This window comes from Panthera pardus, unplaced genomic scaffold (genome assembly GCF_024362965.1).
Source record: "Panthera pardus isolate Hobbes unplaced genomic scaffold, ASM2436296v1 HiC_scaffold_17, whole genome shotgun sequence".
Taxonomy (NCBI): Eukaryota; Metazoa; Chordata; class Mammalia; order Carnivora; family Felidae; genus Panthera; species Panthera pardus.
The window spans coordinates 60,249,593-60,272,266 of NW_026526732.1; the positions used below are offsets into that span (position 1 = coordinate 60,249,593).

At 39.5% G+C, this 22,674-nt stretch overlaps 1 protein-coding gene across 7 annotated transcripts in view; it reads right to left on the reverse strand.

The window, feature by feature from the left end:
* GRIK2 (glutamate ionotropic receptor kainate type subunit 2) overlaps positions 1-22,073 on the reverse strand; it is a 654,159-nt gene extending 632,086 nt beyond the window's left edge. For 3 of the 7 annotated variants that reach the window (XM_053904617.1, XM_053904620.1, XM_053904619.1), the window contains exons 1-2: positions 21,755-22,071; positions 16,021-16,425 (exon numbers count right to left, since the gene is read on the reverse strand). In XM_053904617.1, coding sequence (XP_053760592.1) covers positions 16,021-16,135 — 115 coding nt within the window. In that variant the 5' untranslated portion in view covers positions 16,136-16,425; positions 21,755-22,071. Of the gene's footprint in view, positions 1-16,020; positions 16,426-21,754 lie in introns of all 7 variants that reach the window. The other 4 variants (XM_053904616.1, XM_019442973.2, XM_053904618.1 and 1 more) reach the window with 4 other exon arrangements.
* Between the last annotated feature and the right edge of the window lie 601 nt (positions 22,074-22,674).

Sequence of the window (22,674 nt, forward strand, 5' to 3'; positions counted from 1 at the left end):
TATATGTTACCTGTTTAATGGTCTACTGGATTCTGGTTGTCCATCTGGCCCCTCATGTTCTAAAAGGGCACACCACTGGCCTGAAAGACCTCACAAGACTTCTGTGGGGTCCAACCACCCTTGTGAGAATAGTAAAAGATCTACAAGTTTCTGATCTATATGAGCCTGAACCAATTAGAGAAATCAAGTACTCTATGGGCAAAATTAAATGATTGACTGATTATATTAACACTTATATATTCATGCTAGGCATGTCACTAAGCACAACATGTGTATTATATCTCTTTTAATCCCAAGAATAAGTGTATATGGTGGATAATATTAATATTCCCATTTTACAGGTAAGGAAACTAAAACTTAGGAAGACTCAGCAACATGTGCCAATAATACAGCTCAAAGCAGCAGGGTCAAGTTCAAACTCTATGTCTGAACCCAAAACCCAAGCTCATGACCCTATAATAGAAGGACTGGTTAATAAACGATAAGCATCTATGCAATGGAAAGTCAGACACTGTTGAAAATTGCTAAATAAAAATATTTGATGACAGAAAAACATCCCAATAAACTGCTGAGTAAAAAAAAAAAAAAAAAGTAACGAACATGTACATTAAGATTCAAGGTTAAATCTCAAAATGTCACTATGGTGAGGTAATAAGTGATATATACTTACAATTTTCTATATATATTCTATTTTCTGCAATAAATAGGTGTTACTCTGATAATCAACTAAAGTATTTTCTTTTAATGTTTTTTAGAAAGCTAGTAAATAGAAACAAAATAACAATTGTGGTTTGGACTCAATGTCATAATTATGAGAGGTTTTATTTTCATGTTTACACTTCTCTATATTCTCCAAGTGTGCTACAAAGCATTACTTTATGACTACACACACACATAAAGTTTAAAACTAAGTTCCTTCCTAAAATGTTTAATTGGATGCCTGTGGCAGAGAATACCAGTGGTTCCTTCAATATTCACTCTCCACGTCTTCTATAGGAATAGACCCAGACATTTTCAGCTGTTCACATTTCCTGTAACAAGGCTACCACTCAGCTTCCTGTGTGTCCAGGGGTAGCCATATGACTAAGTTCCTGCTAGTAGGATGTGAGGTAAAATGGTGTGTACAACATCCAGGACGTGTCTGTCAATCTTGCTGTTGGGAAGGTGCACGAGATCACTAGAGCTCCACTTTGGACCATGAGAAAGGTCACATCAGATGACAGATATAGATGCTAGACTAGAGGACTGGAAACACTGTAGACCCCAGAAAGCTATAGATCTACTATATCATCCCTGGACTACCCAAATCTAGACTTGTGTGTGAAAGAGAAGTGAACATCTACCTTGTTTTGTTTTGATTTTCTAGAGAGTGGAGAGATATTTCTGTGATACGTCACTGAGTATAAATCCTAACTAATATAGTACTCAAATACTTAAAATAAATTAGACTAGTTCTCCTCCTCTGTCTCTAAACCTGCCTCTGTCTGTCTGTGTATGTGTATACAAAAGAAATACATTAATGGCATCACTATGATTTGAGACAGGAGGCTCAGCTAAAGATTTCTGGGGTTGGGGCCAGTGGAGACAAGGAACACACATAGTATAGCCATCCTAATCTGATATTAACAATGGAATTTCAGAGTAAAACTTCAGTGGATCACAAGTCAGAGAAAGGTGCAAACAACACGTTTTAGAAACCCCTCCTTGTAGATGCAGCTAGATGTTTCTCTTCATCTTATAATACTTATTTACCTATTACTGTGTGGACTTGTCACATTGTTTTGTAATTTTCTTTTATTCAGCTACCTATACCTATAGAATATGAGATCCAACATGCAGAGACAATGTTCCTTTTACTTTCAAATTCTTTTTTTTTTTTAATGTTTATTTATTTTTGAGACAGAGAGAGACAGAGCATGAACGGGGGAGGGTCAGAGAGAGAGGGAGACACAGAATCTGAAACATGCTCCAGGCTCTGAGCCGTCAGCACAGAGCCCAACGCAGGGCTCGAACTCACAGACCGTGAGATCATGACCTGAGCCGAAGTTGGACGCTTAACCGACTGAGCCACTCAGGCGCCCCTACTTTCAAATTCTTAAATGTCCTAGAGCCCAGTACAGTATTTGGCATATGGTAATCAATTAAACATTTGTTAAATGAATGACCAAAAGAACGAATGGATAGATAATGAACTGGAGTACCGGTAGCTTGCACAGAGACACAAATGTCATAGATATCTCTCTCTATATATATATATATCTATCTAGAGATATCTATCTAGAGATAGAGATAGAGAGAAAGATACATATTTATCTCTAGATAATATATATATGTATATATATATCTAGATAGATAGATATTAGAAATATGCAATATATTACAAGATATATATATATATTAGAGTGTATACTCTAAATATTAAAGGAAAGTAATTTCCATATATATTCATTTTGATGAATTATATCAATCTAAATGTAAATATCTTAAAGGTCAATAAGGTGGATCTCCAATTCTAGCAAGGTATTGAAATTAAATATTGAAATAGAACCTATAGTATAGATTTGAAAAAAACATACATCTTGTTGCCTATCAGTAAAAGCAGAACATCATTAGGAACCTTCGTGTATTTTTTTAAATAATCAGCCATATCTTAGAGAAATTTTCATACTTACTGAAGCTTTAATTATATCTTACTTCCCAATTATTATATTATGTCAACAATCAAAGAACTAGACCAGATACCAATGCTGAATAAATACTTGGTGAACTGAATTGCAATTTAAATTAAAAATTAGGTGAAAATTGAGAGTTGATAGAAAGTTTTCAGCATCCTCCTTACAACCACAGTATAAAGCATTATTTTATCTCCTTATAAACAATTTAATCACTCATTCTTAAAGAATAATTGGATTAAAAGAGAGGAAGAGAGATTACTTGTACTAAATAGAACTTTTTCTTATTAATACATAGTGATCCTTTTAATATTCAAGATTAGTGGCCTTATAATATATACAGTACAGAAGAATGATAAACAAATTGGAGGGTTAAAATTCTCTCCACTTACAAAATATGGACTTAGAAACCTTAGCTAAGATTCTATCCTTGTTTGTATTTAAAATGCTGATGTAGTCTGGCTACCTGCTAAGAAATGAAAGATATACAAAATACAAAGAACTTTGAGAAATTCTCTTCCATTAATATTTACTTCTGGCTGTCAAGTTTAATAAAGCCAAAGACTCCTACCTAAAGCCAATAAATGAGCATCCTTGAGTAAATGTAAATGTATTAAATTTTTCTCTATTGTGAACATTTCGTATATCCTACATATTTATAATTTCATCCTACACAAATGGAGAGGTTGAAGGCATAGTAATTCTGGCATATATATGAATAAAACGTACTGTGAAATTCATGTCATGTAAAAGAATTTTTCATAATTTGTCTTCCAGATAACTGTATACTACTAGATATATTTTTCTGAAATTATATATTTACATGTTCTCAGTTATTAAGTCCCCTCTAAACTATTATAATTAAAAGAATTTAAAATATTTTAACACACATTGGTAAACATAGTTAAGCCCAATTAAAATATAAACTGAGGGATAGTAAACTTATTCTGATAATTTCTTCAATATTTATCTTAAAATTTTGATTAGCATGTGATTATGATGATTTGAATACATTACACTATCTAACCAATATAGTGTACTACTTTTAAATTGTACCATCAATAAGGTGTCTTCTGTACATAGTCTGTATAGCCTCCCAGAAGGCAAGTTAAATTAGGGAAATACACTTAATAAGCTGATGCTTTACCTAGTAGGCAATAAATATGGAAAATACTTAGATACCAATAATCTGGAGAGATAAAGATATTATAAGTTTTTTTTTAATTTTTTTTTACATTTATTTATTTATTTTTGAGAGACACAGAGAGAGCACAAGTGGGGGAGGGGCAGAGACAGAGAGGGAGACACAGAATCCAAAGCAGGATCCAGGCTCTGAGCTTTCAGCACAGACCCCAACGCGGGGCTCGAACTCACAAACCATGAGATCATGACCTGAGCCAAAGTCAGATGCTTAACTGATGGAGTCACCCAGGCGTCCCAAGATATTATAAGTTTTAATGCTAAAGTGGCATATAGAATTATTGGCAATGCCTATCTTATCTTAAATAAAGATAAGAACATTCTGGTTTCATTTCAAACATTGCGTCTAGGTTTCAGCTTTTGGCTCCATGATCTAACAATGACCCAGATACTATAATCAGAGCAATGAAGCTGGAGGTAAGGGTGAGCATCGTATTGTCCAAGAGGCTTGTAATGAACACCACCTAGGCTGGACTCTATTTTTAGCCTAGATTCTAGGCCATTTGCATGTATTCATGGCAACTGAGTCACTGTCCTCTCAACTAGACCAGCTGTCTACTAGAATTTTTTCTGATAGATTTTGGGGAAACAAGAATATAAATTGATTTATCAGGGGCTCTTTTGGTAGGAGGTTAAGAAGGAAAGTTCCCACAACTACACATCATCTTAGACATTATTTATAAAATAACACCTGTTTAAAACAGCCCCTTTGGGCTGGGGGCTCAGTTATGTGAGTATGAATATTCTAAATGCTTGGATTTTAAAGAATCAGTCAGCTCTTCAGTGGTATGCTGAGAGCCCAACACTATATATGGTGTGAGGAATAACAAAATATCTAAGGCACAACACTTATCTACAAGATTTACTCATTGTTTTACACAGTCTAGTCATGATTATTAACTGTCAATCCAGAAAACTGATACATCTGCCCATTATAAACAGAGGAATTGTAAATTTTAAGTTCAAAACTCTTTGGAGTATCTAGCTCCATAAGTTATTTTCAACCAGCCTGGGAGTTTTGTTTCTTAGGAGTTTTCTGAAAAAGAAAAAGAAAAAGAAAAAAGAAAAAAAGAAGAAGACAAAAAGCAAAGGTACTACAACTATGCAGTTGTGAAAAATGAAATATTTTAATCCATAAAATACCTAGGTTTAGGAACCAGGAATCTAAATTATTTAAAGCTCCTTCCATTTTGAGTAAAACAAGATTTGGGAGCCATTGATTTGATCAAAGTTTGCTGCCAATGCTTAAATTTATCTTACAGGATCCCTACCTAGAAACAGACCCTTTGGAGGAAGCAAAACTTGGTCCAGATCTTAAAGGATAGTCGAGGTATGGCATAGCAAAATGACGAGAAATGTATCTTGGGGTACATTTCTGTAGCTGAGGAGTGATTTGAACGTTACCCCTGATCTCCAGGAAGGCTTCCTGAGGGATCAACATAGAATCTCAGGACAGCTCTGTCCTTCACCCCCTGGAGGCAAGAACTCAACTAATCTTTACCTATTGCAGCATTAGCTCTGGTATGGTAGGAGGCTGCTTCTAGGAAACCCCAAGACTTAAAATTGGAAAGTGTTTCTCAACCTGTATTTCGTCCCTTCCTCCTATAGATTGTCATAAAAATCTTGAGACTGTCTCTCCTTTATCCTACTCTTGAGGGCTGGGAATCACTGATGCAGAACCTCATCATCCACAACATCCAAGAAATTGTCCTAATAAATTTTATATTTTGAAGTTTTGAAAACTTTTAAAAAATTCCAAATATAAACGTGTATTATAAAACTTTCCCAAATGGTTCCCTGGATTCTCTAATGTGGCTGTCAGGGGAGAAGGAGGCATCTTCATCTCTCTCTCTATCCACTTCTATGCTGAGACCTCAACACTGGGTTAGATCTGGGGGGAAAAAGAGCCCAAGGAAGTCAGAAACACCTTGAGAAAGATGGTGAAGTTAATGATGTAAGGGTGGCACCAAAGTCTATCTTATGCCTTAAAGAGTAAGCCCCAGAAAGACTGCCTAGCACAGCTCCTTGATAAAGATGCCAGTGTAATCATAGAAAAGTCCTACTTATCTATCCCGAACAATTGTAACAAATCCGAGTGTTTATGGAACTTTCCTGAATCAACATAAATGGATCACGTACAGTCACTTGTGTGACTTGAAATACAAAACTTCACTAACAGCCAGCAGTTCATCATGGGCAAATGGATGAATGACGTATATAGGAAGTCAGAGCTTTCCAGAAAATGTTTGTGAATACAAACTAGAAAAACTATGCAGTTGCGAAAAATGCTAAACTGAAGGACCTAGCATTGTTTCTTTGCTTATTATTTTTTGTTTTAGCTGTAATTTAGCTGTAATTCCTACTTGTATTCTGGATATTGGATAATGCCAATCAAACTCCTGATGTTATAGAAGAAACAGAAACTATTGAGTTGCTTTTCTATAAAACCACCAACTCAGAAAATGTTTGTTCTATTAGATAATAAATCCTTTTCAATGTGTTTATAATAACTTCCAGTGCATTCTGAAGAAGACTATTTGAGAGTAATTTAGAAAAGACAGACTATCTTAAATGTTTATGTACAGTTTAAGAGGTTGAATATACATGAAATTAACAAACATTACTTTGTTTCACACATATATAGTAAATAAACAATTACACTTTCAATTACAAAAGTCCTTTTCTGCTTTTAAGTTTGGAGTTCTATACATTTTCCTATTAATTCTAATATTATCCTTGGAAGATAGACACATAGCAAACAATACCCATTCTATAGAAATGGAAGTCAAGGCTCAGTGGAATTTAATTATTTGTCCTAATTTATGATCACTAGATGACAAAGTCAAGAGTAAAATTCATAACTCAAACAACTAAATTCAGAGTCTTAGGTCCTGAGTTCATGTAGAATTGGAAAATATTACTAACAATAAATCTATTCTATGAAAATTGTTTTTAATTTTAACTTAAATTTTAATTCTGATTTGAAATTTTATATAATCATTATATAATATGTTTTTATTATATAAACTATAATTACATATATATGTATATATATATATATATATATATATATAATGCTTCAAGTAATGGAGATAGACATTATCTACATAAAACATTGAAAGTTTTCTTGAAGGCAATTTATTTTTATTCCCCAATGAAGCTAACAGTACTCGTATTAAATTTTCCACCAATGCATTTTTCTTTAGATTAACTAGAAACTTTTCCTTGCTTAATCATGGGATATGGCCATATGTTACAAGGACATTCCTTTATTTCATTTCAGGATTTTGCTTCGGACGTATCTGTGATCCCAGACCAATAACTTCTTAAAGGCTTCAATGATCAAGGACGAGGATGGGTCCTTTGCTTTCATTTCAGTAAGACAGAGAAGAGAGATCTACTTATTCTTCATAAAACACAAACAGCAGACTGAAAGACCACTTGACTGCTTGCTGTACACTAAGTAAATCTCATCCTTTCACCTTCAATGGCTTTCCAGAGGCTACATACAGGAGTCCAAATCCTACAACCTAAACATTAAAACTTTGAAAAAGCAAGGTTTTATCTACCTTCCATAGATAGAAAAATAGATAGCAGAATAGAACTAGTCCATTCCCTGTTCCAGGGCTCACCTTCTTAATTTCTGACAAAATTCCTTTTCTTGTGCTTAGTATTTTGCCAATGACACATCTCCCCACCCCACCCCCACCTTCCCTATCACACAATTTTTTATAGGCCCCAGCCAGAGTCCTTATTTTCTATAAAAAATTCAAACTCACAATAATCTCCTTTAACTATTGTATATATTTTGTGCACCTCTCTCTCTCTCTCTCTCTCTCCATATACATTTTTTTCTTTAATTGGACTACAAACTCCTTGAGGCAGAAGCTGGGTCTTAGATTTCTAGTTCCCTGATACATAATATGTACTCATTTACTGTTTATTATATGAATGAAAGTGGTTAAAGCATTGGACACGGGGAGAAAGAGGATCTTGGCAGAAACAGGAGAGGGGAATGGAGAGAGCCAAAAAAGGAGAAAAAGAGAAAAGGGATAATCTATGAGATAATGTGCTATGAAAGAAGAGGTGAAGAAAACAAAGTAGGCAAATGTCTAGGGGAGCTATCAGAATCAGTGGCTCTTCCTAAAGTTGATACAAAGCACAGAGAATCAGAGGCTACACTGAAAAAATAGCATAATTCACTGAAAAACATCACTAAACTGGCAGTCAGAATATTCATGTTTTGTGTAAAATATGACACTAATTATCTATGGAACAAGCTATTTAACTGCTCTTGGCAATTCATCGCTAAGCTTATATTCTAGACTTGATGACATCTAAAGCCCCCTTTGGTTTAGATATTATGGGATTCTATAGTTTTCCTTCATCTTTCTTCTGGGCAAGGAGGGTGGCCTCCATTAAAAGTTAAGATAAACTGAATACAGAAGCATCAGTTGGCAAAAAGAAGGGCAATATTAAAATGACAACATAAAATAGATCAAATATCTATGACTTTACTGAAGCAGAAAATTTCTTTAATATTTGTTTTGCTTATTTGATCATTTAATTGAGCAATACTCCCATCCTGATAGGTTAAGGACTCAGAGTAAGACTGAGATGGAGATTGAAATGGGAATTAGAGGTAACATCTTACAAATACTTGCTCTAGTTCAATGACAGAAAAGTAGTTTGTTGATGTAAAAGGGTAAAGGCAAAGCATTTAAAGATCCATTTGATTGGAAAGAGGTATGTCGATGTAAGAATATCACTGACATCTCATCTGAAATAATCACATATGCTCAGAGATTTGGACAAATACAAGCAAAAAGATCAATTTAAAAAGCACTGAGATGTCTGCTGTGAATCTAGGAAAGACTGTGTATCAAATGGCATTTGATTTCGGTTTTCTCAGCCTCCCCCTCACATCAGTGCTAATCACTCGGCACTCCCTTAGGCACCGGGTATTCTCTTTTGTATCTGAGTATCTCTGTCACAGACAGAATCGATCAATCTAATAAACTCATCCTAACTTTACAGTCTAGGGACTATGTGCTCTTCCTTCCAGAATATACTTGTCTTACAACAAGGCCACGGAAGAGGGCAGATGTGTAACCAAAAGGAAAGATGGAGAGGATTACATGTATCGGTGGGGAAAAGATCTGAAAGCCACAACCTCCCCAGACTCTTTCAGATCTTCACACATAACCCTTGCTGTCTAGTGACCTGGCTCTCCATTAAATTCAAAGAAGCATGTTGAGTTTTTGGTTAAGAAAGTAAATGGTTTAAATCAATCTATAATCAAATACTATATTTGAATGGTGCCATAAATGCAGAGGAGTATCAAAAGCCCAAATATAAAAATAACATGAAAAATAAAAAAAAAAAAAACTTGCAGAAAGATTTTGAAGGTCTCCTCTAATCTCTCACTCACATTGGTTTTATCAGATAAGCTAATTGTTGCTTGAAAATACAACAATATGAAATGTTTGGCCCTAAAGGTGTGAGGCAAGAGACAAATAAGCCTTACTTGTTGGGGGATCAAGGGAGAGTTAAATAAACTATGTGTTCCTTAGAGAACATGCAGAATGTGAGGTGGGCTGGAGGGTGAAAACTGGTGACCTCTGGGCTATTTGCTGTTTCGATTTCATCAACTCAGAATATTTTAAACAATTTTTAAAACTGTGTGCAATGAAAATCTCACAGATTTTTATATGAAAACATAGGTTTCAGGTTTTTCTGGAATAATCAAAGGAATGGACAACTTTGAGTAGACAATTCCACAAGGAAAGAAACAGTTACAGAGGTGAACAATCTTATAATGGACTGAGGCTTGACTTTTACCCTGGGACTGGCTGTGCTTTAGTGTTGCCAGTGTAAAGCAGGGAACTGCACTTTTTCTGGGGCAGAAGGGACCTGAATGGAATAAAGTATGGTAACCTGAATGCAGAATTTTCAGTAGGAAAAAAAAAAGGAGGGGACAGGATTAAAAAGACAACATAAAATATCCAATACCTATGACTATATTGAGAATTTCTTTATTACCTCTGTAGTTTCTCTACTATAGACAAGCTTTGTTTAAAAATAAAAAACAAAAAACTACCAATGATGAAACTTTAAGCAAAAAGTTAATTCATTCTTTTCCGTTACAGAAAAGAAAGAATTCATCAACACTTACCCTCAATACCCTATATACTACCAAAGAATTTTAAATGTCTTCTGCATTTGAAATAAGAGGCATGCAATTCAACTTATTAGCTCAGCTCTCAAAAATATTTCCTTATTGAAACTTGCTCCTAAGCCTAGGTTCACATATATGATGAAGATCCAAAGAAAGCTTATTTAACCTACATTAAATCTTGATAATGCATTAATGAGTCTTTTAAAGGGATAATTTTAATTCCCCAATCTTCAACCATAAAGACTATATAGTGCTAATCTGCCTTGCCCTTTCGATTAAACTTGTTAAGGGCATTCTATTTAGTCAGCACCCGGAATGGGCCATTAAAATTCTTGTTCTGTAAGAGTTGTGTTCAGTGCTCTGTTGTTTTAAATTCCATTAAATCCAAATGGTCTTTATCGCCCCATGACCACCGTGACTTCAATCAGCCAATTTAATTACCTTACAAAATTGTCAGCAGAAGCAGCAAAGAAAAACAGGAAGGCCTATGACGTTATCAGATTGAAATCTTCCTCTTTGGTGTTTAATCTAGACCAGTCAATAATGATGATGTGCACCTATTTCCTTTTCTTTCAGGGGCTTTTGACCTTACTTTTCATGCTAAGATTTAGGGTGTAAGATTCATTTGAAGCATTTCCAGTTCCTTGATAACTGGACTATAAATTGAAAGCCCACAGAAGATAATGTTTCACTACCCAAACAAGACAATCAACAATTCCATTTCAATACATCAGACCACCCTACTGGAGAAAACCTAGGGTCTCCCACAAACCCCAGGTATTATGGATGCAGTGGATTAATGATTTAAGTATAGTGCAGTTGAAAAACAGTCAACTGCTTTCTACTCTGATGTCTGAAAATGGACATCAACAATTTTCAGGGAACAAATGTAATTGGAGCCACGATAACACACTAAAATCTTAACAACAGAAAGAGAAAATGAATTCCTCTCGCTTGAATTTCTACCACAAAAGAGCAAAGCATTTTCTGTATCAGAAATTTTGACAATTAAAAGATAATAAAAAATTGTGCCATCTTTATCATAGGCAACACGTTATTTAATGGTGAATAGGGTTGAAAAGGCTCTGATAATCAATGATACATCTTATGTTTGGTCTATAGTATGTTCCTCCTTTGTGTGGGAGCAATTCACATTAACTTTCCTGTGCTGAGTAAATGTTGAAACAGTGTCATTTGAGAATTCAGGGAATGAACACACTGCAATAATCACTTGAATTAAACTACAAAGCAGAAAGTGTCTGTCTGAAGAAATGTCTACTGACATATAAACTGCTGTTCACTGCTGAAAGACAACCTCACAGAGCCTGAAAATGTGAGTTCCATGTGTCTAGGTGGAGAAGGGGTGCTATTTCTAAAGGACGAAAAGATCATTTTTCAAAGTCGTTTCCTGAAATGAGTGTGCCTCTGTTGATGGATCACATCAGAGTTAGTCTTTGAAGCTTTAAGAATAAGTGAGAACTTATGTGAAAAACAGATTTTTTTAGTGGCCGTTGTGTTGGCAATTCTTGGAAAGATTTCCCTCCCCTGCTTTCCAGAGCTCAGCTGAGCAGGTGTTCGGGCTTTATCTATTTCAGACAGTAGCCGCTATTACTCCCCCATCCCCGCCTCTCAAGAGCCAGTTTTCCTGCTTCCAGATGTAAGGCCACTCCTCCCTCCCGCCCATCTCACCTCCCAAAGGAAGAAAAATCTCTTTCAAAGAACTTGTAGACAGGGGCAGCTTCTAAGCTCAGTCAATTCACTCACTCCCTTGATGTTGTAGTACATCTGCTACTAATTATTATATCTAGGAGCACTCGAGATGTCCAGCAAATAGGGGGATTTCCATAGGGACTCTTACACTCCTCCTCACGTCGTGGGTTTTATTATCTGAGCTGTCCCTGACCTAGTAGTCCTCACCTTCTGCCTGTGTGCTGGGAGGTGACTACGTGCTACGCCATGGAGCGGCAGCTAGTGCGCAGTAGCAAGGAGGTCAGAGCGCATCGGAGGGAAGACCTTGCCTGTGAAGCCTTTAAAGAAAGCCACTCTACTGACATGCTTAAAAGAAAAGCTAGGTCGAAACATCTGAAGGAAAGAAATGGCCTATATCACATGCTTAGCTCCTCCAACACGACTAGCTTGGAGAAGCTGCCCAAGAGTCTGGGAGAAAGTTTGAGTTAATGTCCGGGCAAAGACATGCCTGGAGTTCTAAATGCCAATTCAGATAAGGACTGAAAAATAACTTGACCTCGAAGATTGGAAACAAGTGGTATCTTGAGGAGTGACCACTTAGCAAAGATGCCAAAGCCTCCCAAACTACAAAAGGGACTGCTAGCCCAGTACCAGTAGCATCCTGAGCCCCAACAGAGCTACTTTCTACCCCCATGCTGTCCCAGAAGCAGGGGTCAGAGCAGAACAGGAAGAGAGGGAGGCTACTGTAACAAAAGCAATGTTCAAGTACCGAGAGCTGCAGTAGTTTAGAAGGGAGACTATTGGGGGCCACACCCCCGCAAATGGAAAGACGGAAAGATCCTGCCTTTGCCCTCACCAACTGCAAGCAAAGAGAGCACGCAGCTGCGGAGACACAAAGGTGCCTCATTTACATAGAGGAAACCTACTGTGCCTGGGGAGAGGCCCCGCTGGAGGCTTCTCAGGCACCTGGAAAAGCTGGCTCTGAGAATGACTGATGTGACCTGGAGTGGGGAAACAGTCTCTGACCATCCAGTATCCACTTTGTCCCCTGACATTGTCTCCCTAGGTGAGCGTTGCCAGGAGAAGCCAAAATGTGCACAGCCAGGATCAAAGACAGGAAACAGCCATCCACTTTGGAGTTAACTTTTAGCTGACCATAGATAGGTCCTTTCCCTCACTGCCCTGAGCTATCTTAAAGCTGAAGGAAAGCGCCCTAGGGTCAGCTCTCCAGAGACCTTCTCTCGGAGATGTTTGCTTCCCGCGAAGAGGAGCAGGCCTGGGTGTGAAGCTCAGCGAGAGCCAGTAAGGGTGGGAGGGGTGTCCCCGGACAGAGGCGCTCCTGGGCGTAGCTACATAAGTTTTCTTGGGCACGAGAGAGGAGTCACTGTGCCAAAGTGTTGCTTGCTTCACGAGAGTGCATTTGCCAGCATGTGTGTACGTGTGTATGAGAGAGAGAGAGAGAGAGAGAGAGAGACAGCGAGCTTTTTGTACCCGTTAGACCTTCAGCAACTCGGCAAAGGTCAGCACCTTGTGCTGACAGCTCCCCAATCCACAGACTTTGATAGGAGGGCTCAGGGTCAGGGTCGAGTTACAGCCCTTGGGCAGGGGTGTGTGCGTGGTGCAGCAGGAGGTTGTTAGGGGTAGTAAGGACAGCGTAGAGCCCTTGAGGGTAGTTTTCCACCACCAACTGGAAGGGGGGCTGGGGCAGCCTCCTGGCCACATTCAGCAGTTGCCATGGCACCCAGGCAGAGTTTCTGGGTGGTTGGCGGCTCCTAGTCAAGCCCAGTTGGTTGGGGAGGTGGGGAAGGGACTGGTTGCCACCTCTTCAGCAGAGACAGTGCTTCTCACCCACACCTGGCAGGCCACTGCCCAGAAACCCCAAACCCTACTCTTACAAGGCACGAGGCTAAAGATGAGGTTCTGGTTGGCCCTTTGAATGAAAGTTGAAAATAACCTTACTCAAGAGTGGCTTATACACACTCAACCAGCCATCCAGTCCACTCAAAACATGTTTTCCCCAGGAGAAAATAAAACTCCCACCAATGCATCCAAATAGCCCAAGCAGGGAAATACTCCAATGATTACAATATACACAGTCCTTCCCCATAACTCAGGTGGATAGCAAAGAAAACCAATCTCCAAGTGGAAGATGTTTGAAGTTAATGGAGAAAATAACAGGTTATCTAGAAACTGGGCCATTGGTTTAGGGTATCTAGGCACTGGTGAGAAGGTCTTTGCCTACCCTCCTATTTCTTAAGGACATTCTTAGTAAGCATTGGTCTAGGAAAATATATTTTTGTGTGTGTGTCAGCTCTTTTGGAGAGCTGTTACACACTCTGCTACAGTCGCCAAGATTTTTAATATGAAGATATGAAATGATCAGCAAATGTAACAATCTAATGATTCAGCAAATATTGTGCTGCAAGACCAGAGGAGCAATAATTAAATCTTTTGAGTACTGGTGGCAGTTTTTCGGCTCCAAGTCTTCTTTTTTTTCCCACCCAGTCCACAAGCAAACACACTAAGGCACACTCGTTCACAAACACATTTCAGAAGATACCTCAGTATTCCAAATAAGTAGGTTGTACTACTCAAAATATTGGGCAAAACTACCATACCGTAGCATTTACCATGCTTGAAGGAGAACAGCTGAACACACACACACATTTCCAATGATACAGAGACCTGTTTAATCTCATCCAAAGAAACAAGCATTCCTGTGGACTCTTGTTGCTAAGAGCAACGTGCTTAAGTACCATCTAAAGGCATGAAGAAAAAAAAAAAAGCAAAAAAACAAAAAACAAAAAACAAAACAAAACAAAACAAAACAAAACTGCAACAGTTGGAATTTGGATATAACCTGTTGTCTGTCTTTGTCATTACCAGCCTTCTGGACTCCAGGTGTTTATGTGTTGGATAAGGGAAGGGGAGACTAAGATTCCTTTTTTTTAATATGTGAAAAGCATTCCTATCCTGGCAATGCAAAGCCCAAGAGAGATGATAGATTTTATCATTATAGAAAAAGCACATGGGAAAAAGGAAAGAGAGAAGATGCTGTTGACATAATAGGAGATGCAGGCAATCAGTTTGATTTAAATTTGACTGACTTAATGTATCTGCTTTTGTCTCAAAGACACATACTCAGGATTATATGGTTTCTTGCACTCTTTGGTCTAAATCCACTTGAACTGTCAAAGGAGGCTCCCACTGTGGGAGCGTTTACTCAGTTGGTTTTCTCCTCTCTCACTCCCATCTACTTAAGGGAACTTTCCCTGACTAGTCCTGCTCCTCCTAAAACTTCATTGGACATTCACAGCAGCTGAGCGTTGCCCACGCTTCATTTCCTCCAAGCAAATCTCCTGACCAGCGTTTTCACAGGAATCCCACGTTTAGATTTTCCTTCGAGCTCTAAAAGAACCCTGATTCCGTAGGAAAGCAATAGATTCCCTTAATATATAACTGCCACTCGACTCTTTCATCATGCCACGATGAAATAAAGACGCATACTCAGACTCCCGCACACAACTACTCTCCGCCCCAATCACCACTGTTAATCATTCATTAGATCAGGACTCTAAGAAAGCTGGGAGAGGAGGGCTCACAAGTTAAAAACAAACAGAACCCTTTCTTAGGACGCTATTTTACTTCGGCTAAGCAGCAGCCTCCTCTTGCTAAATAGAGCCTACTACCTTACAACAACATTTTTAAAAGCGCCGTTTCCCCCAAAAAAGGCAACCAAGGACTGGAGAGCAGTGAAATTAGCCTAAAAGGCTCTCTGATGACAAAAGAAATCAAAAGGGTGAGCTCCTTCCACTCGCGGACCTGTCCGGGTCCCCGACCGAAGCGGACAGACGCCAACTTGCCAAAGAGTTACCAGGTACTGACTCGTCTGCCCCGCAAGCTGAGAGGCGTGCAGCCCCAGCGCGAACGGTCAGTCCGCCAAGCCCCGGAAGACTCCCGCGGAGACAGGCGGGCGCGACCGCCGGCTGTGCCCCCAGCGTCACCACCATCTCAGGCTACGGGGTGGAGGTAATGCAGCGACCACTACCAAACACTGGCTCTCACTTCATCCTCCCGTGGCTTTTTTTTTTTTTTTTTTTAAATAAAAGAAGGAAAAAAAGGAAACGAAACGGAAAGCACAAGCGGTTCTTTAAAACCCCGGGAGGCTATGGAGCAGCGAACAGGTCGGAATACGTTGAGCCCACCCGCCTGTAAGAGGGAACCCGCCTGTTTACATCCGGCTCCGGAGACCAGGCAATGGAGAGGAATGGGGGATCTTACCAAATCTTAATACATGTGTGGTTCCTTGGGAATATCCAATCCACAGTAAGCAGAGCAGGAGTTTAATGGTGCGCCTGAAGACTGGATTACTTAGAATCGGGGAAATAATCTTCATGGTGTTTCTGTGTCCACACGCGCGGCACCCACTTCCCCGATCTAGCGTTAGGCTCCCGGTTCGGGTAGGAATGAGGATGCGTCGAGTGGTGGCCGCAGACACGATCACGGCATGGTCACAGAGAGGAAGGAGTCTCCGCTTCCCAAACCCATTAGCAATCGCTGCATGTTCTTCACTCACTGCGCCAAGGAGCAACCTTCCACTGCAAGGGATGGTGGGACATCCATGTTAGTCGGGGAGCATCCGGGAGAAATCCAGCACGCACACCCACAATGTCCGGCCGCGCGAGCCTGGGGAAGCAAAGGAGGAGGAAATCAATGGGAAATCCAGCCTTGGAAACCGCCGAGCGTCGGTGGCGAGCCACAGTCCCAGCACAAAAGGCGCTTTGCTCGCAAAGGTTTTGCCAGGCCCTATTCTACTGCACTGCTGCACAGCTTCTGACGTGAAGCCAAGATTAAGTGAGAAAAATTGAGATAGCTGCTTGCCTCTTAAGGCTCCCTGCCAGTGAGCTTCCCAATATCTCTTATGCAACCGATCTCATCGCCCGCTTTGAGTTTCAAGAAAGAAGTTGGATTTATTTACATGGAGAAAGTGCTTTTATTTTCCATAAGAGTCTTTGCTAAGAGAGTGACTGGTGTATGCAAGCAGACTTCGTACAATCAACTGATGAATTTTAATAAATGACAAGCTAAATCAAAGTCACTTTGCCTAGGAGTTGTAAAAAAAAAAAAAAAAAAAAGGAAGTGGTCTAAGCAGAAGAATTTACTGCAAATGTAACCTGTGTTTAGGTTGAAACAAGGTCTTGTTTATATTCTTAAAAATTTTTTTTTTTTTTTTTTTTTTTTGCCCAGGAGTGAATATAGATTGGAGTGCAATTGCAGAAGTTAAGATAGTCTTTAAAAACTTGAGTGGACATTCCTTGATTACTACTCAGGAATAAAAAGCAGACTTCAAGTGGTCTTTTAGAAGGAAAAGTGTTGAATTAAAATGAAGGATTCCTATTTTCCCACCCATATTTTTAGCTCATCTAAAATAATTGTGCATATATACAAAGACAATGATATTTAAGTTGGTATAACTCTTAAGGCTTCAATAACCTACACTCAAATTTCTTCTCATTTTAGGTTTTTGAATATGTTTTTCTTTCAGAGGCAGAATATGGGATCACAGTTTGGGCAACATTGAGTATCAATTTGTCTAAAAATGCCTTATTGTCTAGTGTTCTACTTAGAGTCTTTAGGCAGTGACTGTCTTGGCTTTGAAATTTATTTTTTTTAAGTACAGAAATACATATTCTTTTAACATGAAAATACATTTTACTGCTGAAATAGGTAATATGCTGTACTCCAGACATAGGAATAAAACTATCCAATCCTAATATTTTACATTAGCAAGTGAAACCCAGATGGTTAGTAATAAATATATTATTACATATTAATATTTTTAAGTGGTCAAGTAGCACAAAAGGCCAAGTGCTGGACCTGTATTTTAAAATAATTGTTTTTTCACAACCAACTAACAGGGCATAGGTTAAACCTTATGAAAAAATTTTAAGATTATACCTTATTTGAAGAATATCTAATTTTTTTAAGAAGGAGTGATATGAGTACTATTTCTTCCAGAGAGCAAGAAAATGATGTAATGTTTTCATTCCATCACAGTGATTTTTTTCATTCTATTTTTTCTTAAGATAATATAAAATGCTGACTTGAAAATAGAGCTACATTTTGCAAAAGCATTAAGTGGGCACTGACTTTTCTTTAAAGATGGAGGCATAACTGCAGTGTCAAAAATAAGTATCATGAATGACTAGTTCTGCAGTGTAGCAGGCAATTCAATCAAATAATTTGACTATTTGAGCACTTTAAAAAGAACACCTTGTGCAAAAACCAAGGGTATCTAGCGACTCCTTCAGTCCATGTATAAAATATCTCTTGTAAGACATGTATACTCCAACACGTCTGTATTTGTTGTTTCATTTAGTTTCTATTCAATTTGTTCTCCCTCTTTTTTGATCCTAGCAGATACAATAATGACAGCCAGGGCAAAAATAAATATTCTTAGTTTTTTCATCTGTCAATATGATTGATATATAATACCTGAAAATAACATGCTCTGTTGTGACTAATCAAAATACTGCAGTTTTGCGGTATAGCTAGTATGTAATGAAACCTGAGAAAACAAAATGTACCATAACTCTTTGTTCACGTATTCTGTTAATGTAATGGCATTTGACATTACAGTTGTAACTTCTCTACTTAAATCTACCATTGTAAACTATTTAGCTTATGTGGGATTATTTATTGGATGTCTAGTTGGAAAAGCGAAAGATCAAGCTTCGAGATTCATGAAGTTCTTACCCAGTATATTAAACAGTAAAAAGTCCATCATAAATTTTTCTTACTATTAATTGGTCCCCAAAGAACCAATTTTGCACATATGCTAAATTAGGTTCATTTACATCCATCAACTAATCTGAAAGACTTCCACATCATAGAGAGCAACTCCACCTGTCTAACTGAACTTCTGCAAGATAGGAGACGACCTTTCTTCAGGACCACGGACAGCGCTCCAGGCATTGATTTATTCTGGAGTAGTACATTGAAAGTAGTGCATTGAATGGGTAATGTGCCATTTGAAGTGACAATGAGCATAATTCTACCACACAGAGTCTGGGAATTTGAATTATTGCATTGTTCACATTGTCAAGAGGATTATTTTGTCAACTGTGCTGTGTGTATATTTCAGTGTGACTTACTGGGATTGCCTGGCATACCCAGGATGTGCTAATAGTCATCCCTTTCCAGGGCATACTACTACAAAAGCCATTTACATTAACTGTAAATCCCCTCATGAGCACTAAACTGTTCTTCATTTAAAAAAAAAAAATGCCTGAAAGACCACTAAGAATTCAGAATACTGAATAACATCAATGCTATTGCTATCGATGTTCAGTGGCTAAAGACATTTCTAAAATGTACAATTAGTTATTGCTTTAGAATTCTCCACCTTCAGGTTTTCATCTGTTACAAGAGTAATCAGACTAATTATTGTTCTTTCTAATTAAACTTCATTCACTCCCAGGACAAAAACACAAACAACCCTTAAAAAAAAAAAACCCTAAAACAAAAACAACAAAAATCCTAAAATTACCCACCCCCCCTGCTCTGAGTACTAGAAAAGAATGACCTGATGGTGTGGAAGATGCCTTACAGTAGGGCAATCTTGAAGTTATTGCAAGTTTCTCCCCAATACTGATACTAGACATCATAGTTCTGAGACTATATGATTGATAAAGTTATTGTATAGTGTTCACTGACCAAACTGAACTCTTTTAAAAATCGTGTCAGTTTTGTAATTTGTTCCTTTTTCAAGGAACAAAAAGCACTATTTGGTGGCAGGGAATCATATATTTAGTAACAGTGAGATTTACACACCTTATCCCATAGTTACATTTGCTTTTGTCTATTTTAACCATATGGCAACCTTTATTTCTAGAAGCCAAAGCTCTGTAGGTTCCAAGGTCAAAGCAGAGATGACAAACTGCAAGTACATACATATATGCACACACAGAGGAGACCTGTATCTAAAAGTAAGCCTCAATACACACACACACACACACACACACACACACACAGAGAGAGAGAGAGAGAGAGAGAGAGAGAGAGAGAGAGAGAGAGAAGGTCCTGACATGAAGAGATATCAAGCCTATGATAAATTAGCAAAGAACAAAATGCATATCATGTTCATGCAAAGCTTGTTCCAACAACAACAAAATGCCATTAGCTTCATCTTTCACTGTGTTTTTATATTTACTGACACTAATGACCTCTTATTCTTGGGCACTATTACTTGAGAAGCAATTTTAGTTCTCTATTCTCCCAGTGAAAATGAATCTTATTCTAGTTAGCTGCCACCTGCTGGGGCATGTACAAATGTATAACAATCCTTACAGCCTAACGTTTAAGAAGACAATGCCTTATACCTTTTGCAAGAGACAGCAAATACATATCCCAGAACAACCTGAATTTCAAAGGTGTTGCAAAGGTTCTTCCATGCCATACCTATATGTAAATTGTTTCACACGGAATTCTTTCTAAAGATTCCACTTGACTTGTCACCAAAGTCCTGCTGTTACGTGACATTTGAGACACCTCATCTCACAGTAACACCTGACCTGTTCTTCCATGCATATGGCCTGTTGTATGGAAACTAAGCTAAAATGAACAGGCTGTTCATCCATGGCATTAGAGGTGCCAGAGAATAAAGTCAGAGCTGATATCACTTAAAACCACACTGTTGCATACTTACACTTCACTCTTCCTAACTACGAATGCTCTGGTATGCAATCCCTTGTGATTCTGAACACATATCAGCTGTTCCACCAACATTCTGCTGCATTGATGATTAATGACATTTAGAGTTTTAATTAATTTTTAGATGCCAAAAAGAAGTGTATCTTAATTAAGAAATGGAATTGGAATAGCTTTACATTTCCTGGAAGCTTTTTTTTTTTTTTTCTTTTTTTAAGATTTTAGTCTGTGCAATCTTCAATGGGTTTTAACAGAAGAAAACTAACAGGGAAGACTTCCAGGCATCACTTATTTTTCAATCACTTTCCTTCCGTGGGTTTCATATTGTTTGTTTGTTTGGTCGGTTGGTTGTTTAATAAGTTCCTAAGGCCACTGAAAGCTGCGGTGATGGTTACAGTAATGGTTTCTATAAAAGTTAGGCAAATCAAAAATTGAAATATTATTACCTACCTTCCAGCAACTAAACTACAGGCTAGTTACGATTGGAATGAATCAATCATCTCTTGTGTAATAATTAATCCATAAGGGAATTTCTGATGACAGAATACTTACAGTATGAAGATGAAGAAGTGCTAGAAGGTTGTCTGTGTGTTACCAAAAGGACAGTAGTAGTAAGTTTTCTAATGTCCCCTATTCCCTTAATTGGAAATCATTACCTAGGGGGTCTCAGTTAGGTCGTGGTGTTTAGTAAAGAACTCCCTGAAGGTAAAAATATCAGGGAATGAGAGTCATTGAAAGTTTTTGCCGTTTACGATCCACCCCGGTGACTCCCCTTACCCTAATGGGACGTCCTCCGAGTTTTTGGTTTTTCGTTTGTTTGGTTTTTTTTCAGGCGCTCCGGGTACTGGCACTGGTTAAAATGAATGTCTGTACTTGAGCACAGAACTAAGGAGCAGGGTTAATGGAAAAATGGGCGGATGGAATGAAGGCTTGGGAGTTCGTCAGACCCGCAGGCAGACACACGGGTTCTTGCCATCTGTCTCTCTTCGCCTCGCGTGAGTCCCGGTAGCTGAGGCCACTTCCTGACACGTCCACTTATTAAATTATTTTATGTGGAGAACGCGAGCGCCCGCAGCCAACCGAGCCAGTTGCATCCTTGACGGGAATTGGCTGAGGCGAGCGGGACAAAGCCACTCGCAGCGAATCGGTCCAGCGGGTACCGTGAGCGCACCGGGCTCCGCCGCGCGGCTGTTCGCCTTCTTCCTCTCCAGGCGTTAAAAGCCCCTCGCCCACCCTCGGTCCCTCCTGTGGGAACGTACACCTCGGGAGGCAGCCCCGAGCGGAGCCCACCGGGGGGAGTCCTTACCTCTCGCTGCGGGTGAGGTAGGCAGGGAGGGGGAGGGGTGGTCCTCGGGGAGGAGCAGCCAGAGGAGGTCGGGCGGGAAGTCTGCTGCTCCCGGACAGAGGAGCGCAGCCGCGGGCGCCGAGCGCGAGTGACGGCGGCGGCGGAGACGAAGACCGTGGAGCGGCGGCGGCGGCGGCGGCAGCGGGAGCGGCGGAGACAGACACGCCTCCTGGCGGGGGTTCCTCGCCTCTTGCTTTAAAGGCGCCGCACTCCTTTCCCTGCGGCCCCTGCACACTCTCGGCGGCTACGGCCACCAGGGCGCAGCGCTCCCCCCCGGACCTCAGGAGCGAAAGTGCGAGAATTCTGGGCGCCACCAGGCTCGGACGTTATAAGTCCGCTGGCCGAGACTTCATCTCCTGCGCACACCCCCCGCCTGCTCTGGGATGGGGGGGACCGGGACTGAGATGTTCGGTCAGGGAGTGATGAAACCCCCAAGGAATTTGCCTGGCCCCGGGTTGTGACAACACATGTAAGGAGCCCGAGCACGTTCGGTTCTGGGTGGTGGCTTTTATACCTCTTCGAAACCATAGCAACGAAACTTATTTGCTGCCAGGATTTGAGGAGCAGCCCGTAGTCTCCAAAGTGGCCCTTTTAGTCCAACTACTACCATTTCCTAGTCCAACTACTACCATTTCCCTTTGAGGTTTGCGGTAAAGATTTTGTTTGACCTGCTCCTTACTCCCACTTGCACCTCCTGTGCACACGCTACCAATGCTCTCTCGTCGCGCTGCCCGTACCCCTTTAGATGCCTGGAATCCGCGCACCTCTCCTCGCCTCCGTTGCTGAAAGTAGAAAGAGACTTCCCCCGGGCGTCGGCGAGAAGTCTCTGTGCCTGTCTGAGGGCTTAATGGCAGACGTCTTCTTGGCCCCTGTCCCCGCCC